This window comes from Vombatus ursinus, unplaced genomic scaffold (genome assembly GCF_900497805.2).
Source record: "Vombatus ursinus unplaced genomic scaffold, bare-nosed wombat genome assembly UNPS02015175.1, whole genome shotgun sequence".
NCBI lineage: Eukaryota > Metazoa > Chordata > Mammalia > Diprotodontia > Vombatidae > Vombatus > Vombatus ursinus.
In genome coordinates, this window is record NW_020954953.1 from 14,346,044 (window position 1) to 14,357,661 (window position 11,618).

General features: G+C 35.5%; 1 protein-coding gene across 2 annotated transcripts; it reads left to right on the forward strand.

Annotated features, from left to right (window-relative positions):
* Nucleotides 1-7,898, forward strand: LOC114031520 (VIP peptides-like). Of its 2 annotated transcripts, none has more exons than XM_027846640.1 (7): nt 1-184; nt 1,327-1,440; nt 4,618-4,761; nt 6,077-6,181; nt 6,385-6,504; nt 6,783-6,856; nt 7,815-7,898. In XM_027846640.1, the coding sequence occupies exons 1-6, from the start codon at nt 177-179 to the stop codon at nt 6,811-6,813; spliced, it is 522 nt and encodes a 173-aa protein (XP_027702441.1). In that variant the 5' UTR covers nt 1-176; the 3' UTR covers nt 6,814-6,856; nt 7,815-7,898. The 2 variants fall into 2 exon arrangements, with proteins under 2 accessions (XP_027702441.1, XP_027702442.1); XM_027846641.1 differs by lacking the exon at nt 1-184 and adding an exon at nt 854-957.
* The last annotated feature ends 3,720 nt before the right edge of the window (nt 7,899-11,618 follow it).

The window sequence follows — 11,618 nt, forward strand, 5'->3', positions numbered from 1 at the left end:
AGGAGTCAGCTCAGGAGTTAGGAAGAAAAGCAGTCCCTTCAGTCAAGCTTAAGCTCTACTTCAGTGAACAGGTGAAGTCCTTTGTGGCTTCACAGGAATTCACTGCACAGGAAGATTCTGAGCATTCACCAACATCTTTGAGAAAGGAGCACACCTCATCACAGAGAGGACTTTCCATGTCAGGGTGAGTAGAAACACTACTTCTGTTTTTCTTTTCTCTGGAACTTCCCACAGGTTATACAGAATTTTCTCTCTCTAACAAGAAGTTTTCCATGTGTTTTTTTTTCCTTTACATCAATAACAAAAGCAAGTTTCTCAGGTAATACTCTGAAGTGGGAAAGTTTATCTTATATAGGTTGTTTTTATTCACTCTATTGGCTTGTAAATATTTTATTCTGCTTTCTTCTTCATTTCTTTCTTCTTCATTTTAGTTACTATTGAATGATTTCTCCCGATTCAACACTAATTTCTTTCTGTCTTACAAGCAAACACTCCTTAATCAGTGGTTATGACAAGATTTTAACGTGTGTCTTGTTCAAGCACTGAAGTTTTTATTATATATTCAATTGCTTCATTATGACAGCAATTGTCTTTGCTTTTTGCAGTTTTAAATATTTCATTTTGTTAATCCTCTTACAGAAAGAGAATTTAACATCCTCTGTTTCTTTTTAGAAACTTGCAGGAATATGTTAAGAGAATGGATATAGACACCCCTTCCTTACTTCCTCTATATACTACCTAAGGGAATAACTACTTGAATGATAATATGCTCTTCAATGAGAACTTAGCATTATTTTTTTTTTACTGTTAATAGGGTTTAAGGTGTCTAACTGCAGGGCCGAGGGAAGAGAGTTCAGAGTAATCTATGTTTCAACAAATCTATGTGTTTCTCTATACCTGTCTCATCTTTACTAGATAATAAAGATAAGAACTGGATGAGCGTTCAATTATTCATTGGTTAGAATAAGATTTCAGTTTGACTGCTTACTTATGCTTCTGTTCAAAAGGTGTTAGTGTCCCTTGGATTCATATGTGCTTCTTTGAAAAACCAGTATATAGTATATAATTGCGTGAAATCTATATATACTGTGTTACATATAGCTGGAGGATAATTTTATATTCAAAGTGATGGAGGAAAATGGCAGAAATTCTATAGCTTGAATCTGTAATCATGGTGCAGTTTTATCTCTTTTGATGGAATGACAGTTCCTTGTTTTGAACTTGGCAAAAACTTGGTATATTTCTATGTGGTGTTCTGGGCTGTTTTGTAGATGACATCTGTAGCCCCTGAAGGTGGTCTAAATGTTTCTTTTTCATCTATTTCAGATACACAAAGATGGAAGCCAGAAGTAACTCCCATCTCCTGGTATCACTGATGTTTCTTAGTGTCTTCTGCTCACAAACACTGGCATTACCTCTTGAAACATATTCTGCCATGAGGTAAGTTGTCTTTTAACTTGAGAAGTTGCCATCTCTCTCCCATCTCTGCTGTGAAGTAGGATGAGGGGATATATCCTGCTGACCATTTAAACTTAGAGGTATTTGAAAATGAGTCTTTTTTACTTGCTGATCTTCAATGATGTGATGTTCTTAATCATTTTATTCCCTAATCAATTCCAGACTATAATCTCAATGATTATAAAGGTGCCCTGGAATTCACTTCTCTAGTGCCAGCTAAAATATTAGGATGTAAGCTGTGGGTAGGCCAGAACACATCTCCATATAATCCAAAAGTAGGCTTTTCTTCTTTTCTTTCATTATTAGGGTGTCATTAGTACAAAATATTTTTAACCATCATTAACTTGGCACACCTCCTCATGTAACATCAATTATCTGCATGGTATTTTCATTTTAATTACTTTCTTCTGCAACACGTTAGATAAAATTTTCAGGAAATATTATAGATATCAATATTTGGATTTTTATCCAAAATTTTCACTTGTAGCCCTTTGGTTATGATTCTGACATTGTGTATTACAACCAAAACAGATAAGATAATTTTGCATATATAAACAAACTGACTCAAAGCTCTCAACAATAGATATTGACAGAATTAATTCAATACAAGGTCTTTTTTAAAAGTAAATCATATATAGTATAAATCATTTGGAATATGATTTGATTTTTATTCCTAAATATTTAGCTATTCTATCCTCTATCATGGATGCCACATTTCAGAGCTTTAAAAAATGTCCAACTGAGAGGAGGTCAGTATAAAGTAATTTTGTGCTAAATCTCAAAAAGGAAAAGAAAAAATTTCCCAGTCTTAATTTCTCCTAGTTTCATAGATAAAATCCTTTGTAAGCCTCTAGAACCCTTCCTCAGAATTTTATGCAGCTAAGTAAAAATTGCTCTTTCATCAGGAGTACTAAGTCTCTAAGGTAATCAATCAAAGAAGGCTCCTGTATGTCTCTGAAAGCTGCCCAGAAAACAGTCACTTCTGAGGCAGAATGATAGCAGCACCAACAGAGTATTCTGGAGTGTAAGACACAGAGTTATTAGTGGCCATCCACCTTCTTGGCCCAGGTTGCAGTCCTGAGCAACATTACTTGCTCAGGAATAAGTATATTCCCATGTAGGATGCTACACATTGTACTTTTTAAGAATCCTAAGAAGATTGACACTTTCCTTGAGCACTTTGCTTTGAATAGGTTAATGGAATTAAATTGACTCATGTCATTTTTATGGTCTTATTTTTCAAGCCAACTTGCTAATTTCATTCTTAGAAACACAGTTTTCATTTTTTAATTTGGAATACAAAATGTTCATTTTTCATATGCACATCTTCCCTATCTGCCAATTGCATAATGGTCTCTACCTGCAGTAAAAGTGCTCCCATTCACAAATGTAGAGGGCAGCTACCTGCCAAGTGCAAAGATTCCAAGAAACAACACTGGAGAATGCAAAGAGATGATGTCTCATTTCATGCTATTGGTTCATTTAAGAATGTGCATAGCCAGTCACAGATATCTAGAATAACAAATGCTGAGCTTACATTTCCCAGGACAACTTAGGAAACTAGCTATAAGGAGAGCTCCTCTCTAGCTCTTCTCATTTTTATCCTGTTTTAAATCCAAGTAATTGGAAGGATAAACTCACAGTTTCTGGCAGAAAACTTTTGTTAGACACACCAAATTCTCACCAATTACTATTACACAGAGGGCAATTACCATATCCATTTAGTTCCTCTTTTCCTTAGATGAGTCCCAGATGAAATCACTTTGAGGAGTGCAAGTTTTAGAAAATACGATAGCAGAATCTGGCTGTGCATTGATCCATTTACAGGTATAGAATGCAACAAGTATCTTGCTGTCTTGTAATTGAGAAATCTAATGATCATTTTATTGACTTAGTACATGTAATGACTTTCTTAAGGAGAAAAAAGTATAAGTAAAATTTACATATCCAATTTATTCCTCCTCATATTTTTATAGCATCCATAACGCAAATATCAATCTGTATGTATTATGCACATAAGTACATCAGTATTACATATGTTTTTTCTATATATGTATATATCTATATGTGTGTGTGTGTGTGTGTGAGAGAGAGAGAGAGAGAGAGAGAGAGAGATGTAGGCAGAATGAGATGCAGCAGGGTGAAACAGAAAGACTGGTGGACTTGAAGTCAGGATACCTGGATTTACATCTCAGCTTTGACATGAACTGGTAGCCATCTGATCAGGAGCAAGTAACTTAACTTCTGCCTGCCTCTTTTTCTTACTCATAAAATAAAGATAATAATACTGACACTACACACATCACCAGGTTGTTAGGGGGAAAAGGGAGATGGGAGAAGGGAATAAACATCTATACAGTGCTTACTACATTGCACTCCCCTATAAAGTCCCCAGCCCTTTACAAATGTTATCTACTTGATCTTCACAACAACCTTAAGTGCTATTATTACCCCTATTTTAAAGTTGAGGAAAATGAGGCAAATAGAGATCAAATGTCTTGCTCAGGGTCACACAGCTAATAAGTGTCCGAGGCTGGATTTGAACTCAAGTCTTCCTGACTCCAGGTCCAACACACTATCTATCCACTGTGCCACCTGCTGCACTTTGTGAACTTTAAAAATCTATAAAGGTTCCTCCTCATCTACATTTACAAACATAGATTCCTCCCACAACCTTATTCTTCCTGCCTTTTTTCTCCTTCTATATCTTTCCATCTTCTCTTTTTTCTTCCTGTGTTTGACTACCTTGTCTGTCTTCCTTGGAACTTCATATTTTTGTTCCTCAAATTGGCCTGAAACAAGGCACTCTCATCTTCTGCATTTCGTTATTTTTTCACACTCTTCCCCACCATTCTCTCTTCTGTTTTTAGTGATAGTCGTTCTCAATTCCCCTTTTGTTTTTTCATTTTACCCCATGATAGGAATAGATCCTTCAGGCTTTGCTTGGTATTTTTTCAATTTGTATATTGCACACATGCACACATGCATGCACATCGTGGGAAAGCAAATAATTTGCTGTATTTATTATCTATTCACTGTTAATAGAAAATTATTTTTAGGATACATTTGTAAGTGTCTTGCTTTGAATGGTTTTTAATACTTCTAGGTTGCTTTGTCATATGGTAGTTTATGGCAAGCTCATGGTGTTTTCCATTCCAGTAGGCTGGGCAATGGTGTGCTGTTTGATGGCCCTAATGAACCTGATCAAAATCTAGGCTTATTAAATATGGAAAATGATCATCTGGAAAGTTCATTACCTGAAAATTACTTGTCTTTTTTGGATGCTCCCCGAGTGTTGAACAGGTAAGGTCATTTATACTTGTTTTGTTATCTGAGAATTTTTGATAGAGTTCTGGACCTGGAGTCAGGAAAACTAAAGATCAAATCTGAGCTCAGATACTAGCTTTGTAAACCTAGGTGTATCACAATCTCTGCCTCAGTTTCCTCTCTGTAAACATGTAATGTTGTCACTGTTAAGTTGTTCAGTCAGGTCTGACTCTTCATGATCCCATTTTTATAGAATTTTCTTGGCAAAGATACTAGAGTGGTTTGCCATTTCCCTCTACAGGGTTCTCATTTTACATTGAGGAAATTGAGGCAAACAGGTTAAGTGACTTGGGTCAGAGTCACACATCTGGTAAGTGTCTGATTCTGGGATGGAACTCAGGTCCTCCTGACTCCAGGCTCAGTTCTCTATCCACTGCACCACCTAACTCCCAGGCTGGTTGTGAGGATAATAGGAGAGCATATTTGTAAACTGCTTTGCAAACCATAAAATATCATGTAAATGCTAGCTATTGTTATTATCATTATCATCATCATTATTGCATTGAGATACTGTATATTGTACTATTGGAAGTCTTCTTGTACCATAACATGGTAGTACTGTGTGTACCATAAAGTTGGTCAATTTAACTCACCACAGCTCATTCATATATCATTATTTCTTTATTCCCTACTATTATGGGTTTGCTGGATACATTATAATGAGTCAGGTTGATCAAATCAAAAACATTACAATGAGTCAGATTGAACTTGCTGTCTTGAAAATTAGTGAGTTCCCTGTCACTAGAATTATTTGTATTTGAATGGCCACTTGTTGAGAATAGGAGAGTAGCAGATTCTTTACTCAATTTGGCCTAGCCTTTAATGACTATTCCACTATTCTGTGATTGCAAATGTGTTTTGTTCCATTCACCTTAACACAAGTAACTAATTACTTAAACTGTCAGTCAATTAGAAATAAGGACAACGAATGCAGTTAGGTGTGAGAATCTGCATAATTGGGTAAGAATCCCTTCAAAAAAGCAGAAAAGGAAGCTATAAATTTAAATATAGGTAGGTTCCTGTTATTTTCCAAATTATTTTAAAGTTGTAATTGGATATATTGGAATTTGAACAAGTAGAAGTCACTGTCATAAAATTTAGATAAAGATCATTTTGCATTTAATGTGATAAGACTGAAATAAGAATTGTCATTTAAAGCACTAAAATGATTTGTTTCAAATTGATTCCAAATAATTTTCTTCATAGTATTGAAAGGGAACAGTGATTTTCTATTATCTTTCAAGCAAATATGAATATTTTAACCTTTAAATGACCTTTGCCCCCATTTTAGAAATAGCAGACATGTTAAGGGGATGTACGCCAGTGATGTTAGCAAATACTTGGAGGAACTTGCTGCTAGACAATTCATTAAATATCTTATTGAAAGAGGAGATAGGTGAGCTATTTGTTTTTACTAACTGCATTTTAATCTACTAATCATGAGTTTCTTTTTCAGTAAATATGATATTTGATTTTTGTGCATCAAATAGAAATTATTTTATTTGTTTTGGTCTATTCACACTCATGAATTATGGCATTGTTGGCATATTTGCTAAAACTTTTAAATCTGATGTGTTTCCTTTCCCATACTGTCCACAGCAAGCTTCGTATGCTAGAAAAGCGTCACTCTGATTCAGTCTTCACTGACAGTTACAGCCAATTCCTGAGGAAGGAGGCATTGAAGAAATATTTAGAAAAAATTTTGAATGGAAAGAGAAGGTAAAGGGGAATATATGTGTGTGTATGTATATGTGTGGGTGTAAATGGACTAAGTTAATGCCAAGACTTAGTACTATGTCTCCTGGTTCCAATATAGCGAGCTAACCACAAGAGCACCATCTTCTTATGGCGGCGGCTCATTGCTCTCACCTCCAGGGGTCACTCTAACTATTCGTATGGTATAGCTCACATCTAGGTTTCCCCAAATGTTGGTAAAGGGGGCCCCAACCTTCATTGTCTAAGAGACTCAAAATGCTTTTTTCCCTGATCTGTCATAGTGAAGAAGATAATCCCAACCTAGAACCTTGAAAGTGATATTCTAGAAGTAGAGCCGATGCATTGCTTCCTCATGGTAAGTCTAACTATACATTAATCATTCTGCTCTAGGGACAATTGCCTCACCCTCTAAGTCTACAGCAAGGTTGCACAATGAACAGAGTGGTGGGCCTGGAGGCAGGAACCTGAGTTAAAATCTAGCCTCAGACACTTACTAGTCAGGGTGACCCTCAGCAAGTCACTTAACTTTTGTCTGTCTTAGTTTCCTTGACTAAAATAGGGATAACATTATTGTCCTCCCAGGGGTGTTGTGAAGATCAAATGAATAATATATGTAAAGTATTTAGCATAGGGCCTGGCATACAGCAGGCATTATATGAATTCCTATTCCCTTTCTCCCCTTCTATATCCAAGAGTCATTTTGCATGAACATGCTCCTTCCTTATAAGAAATATCTCCTCTTAAGAGAAGGGCACTTCATATTAGTGGACCACTTCAGGTTATTCAATTCTGATTTCTATTGATGTTGAACCCAACCCAATAATCAGCTTAGAATAACTCATTTTGATTTCCTATCATCACTTGTGTCAAGAGTTAAGAGGGAGCAGTTTGATATTCTGAATGGTGCCCTGATTTCATTTATCCTCTTCCCCTCAATTTTTCTTGTGCTGAAATGTGGAACAGAAATTGAATTTCCTTTTGAAAACCAAGTCCTGATTTTTTTTTAATCCAAGGTCCATCCTTATTCTTTCTTTCTGATTAGATATCTTTTTAATATATATGAATTTTCTCTGAAGCAGAATACTATTGATTCATTGTATATAGGTGTCCAATATTTAATGCTATACCTGTTAGGCCTCTAATACTTCATTTCTTGTGTTAGGGTCACATTCTTTGAAAAGTAGATCCCTCTCTGAGCTACTATGATTACCTACAGCGTGTTGATGAACTTTAAGATGTTTCTTATAAAAATGAAAGTAAAATTTTTAAATAAAATTATGCTCGTTCTTAAAATTATTATTTTTGTTTTTCAGAATTCTTGAAAGAAATGTATGATGAACAAATTGACTATTTTTTGAGTTCCACGTAAATCTATCAAAGAAACATCTTCAATATCAAAACCAAAACACATATATGTTATAGTGAAAGTTGTGATTTGTTTGCTTCTCATGTAACAAAAGTGATGTTTACACTATAAATATCATTTTAGAGATCTTTGCTTAAATCTTGTATTCGAATCAGGAAAACCTTATGACTTCATATGTTATGTATCCTTTCTTTTAATAAATGCATTGAAAAAAGAAGTGCCCACTGGTTTTCAATATTCCTTGGTTCCTGACTTTTTAGAAGTATGGCAAGAGAAAAAAAATTATAAAAAACTGTGCTGTGAGGGTCCACTTAAAGACTATCCATAATTTATGAACATAAGTAAAATTATTACATCCAAAAAGAAAACTAATATAGGCCCTCATGTTCATGGAACCTAGAATCTTTTTGCTTTTTGAATTTTTTTTATTCCAGCTCTTAAAGAAAGACTTCATTAGAGCATCATTAGAAACTACCCACATTTAGTTTTACAATTTCCAAAGCACGCATATACATTGGAATAGATTCACTTTTGAGTGAGGGGCTTGACTCCATGGATGTTGCTCTGGTGCATGTAACTCTCACTGGATTCTGGGTTTGGGGAGGTGTACAATGACATTGGGATAGATAGATAGGAGTGTTGTTCTACAGGAGCAAAGCTTTTCTTCGTGGACTCTCATTATAAATCTCCAATGACATTAACAGTCTCATAGAGAAGGTAGATCCAGAGACACAACTAATTTTTTCCCCCAAATGAATGTAACTAATGAAATGTAGATAATAAAGACATTTGAGTTTCAAAGTCAATATTTTTATGTGTTTGATTCAGTGAATCAATTAGGGGTTCATAGCCATCTATGAAAAGAACATTCAGAAAAATGTAGATACTTAGAGAACTGACTAAAAAGTAATGACTCATAGATTAGCATTTACATGAAAAAAGCAGATTCAAACATAAGTCTATGTTTTGGGTCAATTCAAGTGTACCCACCATAACCAATATACATGGATTCAAAAGTAGACACTAAATCACAAATACCAGATTCCGCCACTGAATGGGTAGTTTCACCAGCAATGGTGAATTGGACACACTACATCCTTTGCTTACATTGTATCTGACTATGGGCACCCCATGAATATTTTCTATTGAGAATCAGTTATGTAAAAGACATTATGTTAGGGATACAAAAAAAAAAAGAATGAGATACTATTCATGCCTTCAAGTAACATCCTAGTTCTGGATCTAAGAAATATGTACATGTAATGACAATGACACCATAAAGTTACTCAAACCTACCAGAGACTACAGGTGAGGAGGGAGGGGTTGCTATTGGATAGGTGGTCAAGGGAGACTTTGCAGAAACAAATTAATATTTGAATTGGACTTTGAAATTATAGGTACAATAGTTTCATAGGTAGAGAGGAGGTGGAGGTGGGTAAACTGAATAACAAATGGCAGGAATCACAGGGGATACCTGAAGTATGTGTGCTGGATGAGCTGGACCAATTTGATAGAAACAGAATGTGTCCATCTATAATACTAGATAGGTCTGAAAAAGTAGGGAGGTTGGGACATGATTGTACAAGGTCTGAATAAGGAGTTTGGACTTAAGTCTGTAGACAGGATATGAAAGAGACATTTGAGGTCTTTTGAGCAATGAAACTGGTGTTCCAGGAACATAATGTAGGAGCAATGTGAAGAAATGAATCAGAAAAGTGAAATCATTGAGACTAATAAGGATGCTATTCCAGTAGTGTAAATGTGAACCTGGATTTCTGTGGTGACACCTGAATGGAAAGAAAGAGTGATAGATTTGAAAAGTATGAAAAGAAACAGTGGTACTTGGTAACTGATTGGACATTGAGGGTCATAGAAACACAATTATAAATAGATTCTTAAGAAGTAGGAAATAGTTCTATTACCTCTTTTCTTTTCTTCTTTTACTCTTTCTAATATCCAGTACTACATGATTGGGAAAATGCCATGCTTTATGCAAGGGAAGCCAAGGATCTGGCCCATTGTGGGACTAGGATAAAGTTGGCCATGGAACAGAACAGTCAGTCAGTGATCTTATAAAAAGACTCCCCTTGAAAGGTTTAATGCCAAAAACAATCATCAGATTGAAAAAAAATGTAGTGATTTCTAAAAAATGTTGTCTCCAAATGAGTTCTATGTTCAATGAACCCTTTGATTCAATTTTCACATTTAAACTTTCCCTAAAATTGAAGCCACACAGGCTGTTGATGGCTCAGTGTATAAAGCACTGGGCCTGGAATCAATCAGGGAGACCTGAGTTCAAATTCAGGCTCAGAGACTTTTTTAGCTGTGTGATCCTAGGCTAGTCATTTAACCTCTACTTAACTGATAAAAAGATCCACTGAATCCACTGGGGAAGAAAATGGCAAATCACTCCAGTATCTTTGCCAATAAAACTCAATGGACAGCTATGTTCCATGAGGTCATGAAAAGTCAGACATAACTGTGCAACAACAAAAATTGAAGCCTACTGCCTTTTGTCTGATCTGCTCTGGAGATGCTATTCATAGCACGTTCTGGCCAATGAATATTATACGCTTAATTAAAGCTCACATTTATAAGATACTTTAAGGTTTGCATAGAATATTGCATATATGCTCCCTTTTGAGACTCAGAAAAACATCTCAGGTATATATTACAGGTATTTGTCTCCCCATTTTGTAGATGGAGACTCAGAGGTTCAGAGAAATTAAGTAATTTGCCCTTCTTTACACAGCTAGGTGTAACCCAGGTCTTCTTGACCAATGCACTATCACCTATGTTATGCTATCTCTTTAATTATAGCTACTAAATTACATAAAATTGACTTTTGGAGATTAAAAAGACCTCAGAAATTTCCTAAACCAAATTCCTTTATTTTATAGACAAATATGAAGCTCAGAGTGGTGAAATAATTTGCCCAAAGTTACACAGATAGTAAGTAGCAGAGGGAGGGTAATGTATTGGTGGATTTATAATATGAAGTTCTCGGTTCAAATGTCAGCTAAGACATTCACTACTTGGGTGATCATGGACAAGTCCCTTATCCTCTTAGTAACATGAGAAGATTTAGGACCTAGCTAAGGCTTGGGTATGGGTGAGCACAAGGGCTACATGGCAGAAAGGGCAGAATTCAGAGCTCATACTCAATGACATTCTTCATGCCTTCTAAAAGTTTAGGAATAAGTGTTAGACTAAATTAGAGTCTATCATGGAGTCAATTTTTAAGAAAAAAATCAAGTAAAATCTCTAAAAATTCTTTCCATTTCATAAGATATGGATTTGAGTACAGTCAATCTAGAGGGATGTCTTGGCTGAACACAATATTGAAAACAGCACTATCAACCTCAAATAATCTCTTTCCTTCAGAATACCTCTGTACTTCCTGCTCACAGCAAAGATAAGAAGAACACAGTATTAAAGCTTGTTCTGAATATATTTATAGTCACCCAGAAGCACTGGGGTCAAACTTAGAAAGGAACTTCTTAAAATACAAATAAAATTAATTGAAGAAGTAGAGTTCAGGGAAGTCTTAGAGGGCACAGAATTTATATTCTTCATTATTTTCTCCCCTTCTCCTCCCATGGATTAGACTCTGAAACCCAAATCACTCTGGCTCTCATTGACTGGCCAACAATAGTTCCAAGCTTCACTTGGACACTGTCTGTGCCCTGATGGCTCAGAGTGATTATAAATAGTAATTGTTTCTGTTTTGACTAGAAACACTGAGGGTCTT

Coding starts and splice junctions, on each gene's coding strand:
- LOC114031520 (XM_027846640.1), top strand. Junction 1,441..4,617: donor GAAACATATTCTGCCATGAG/GTAAGTTGTCTT, acceptor TTTCCATTCCAG/TAGGCTGGGCAATGGTGTGC. Junction 6,505..6,782: donor ATTTTGAATGGAAAGAGAAG/GTAAAGGGGAAT, acceptor GATCTGTCATAG/TGAAGAAGATAATCCCAACC.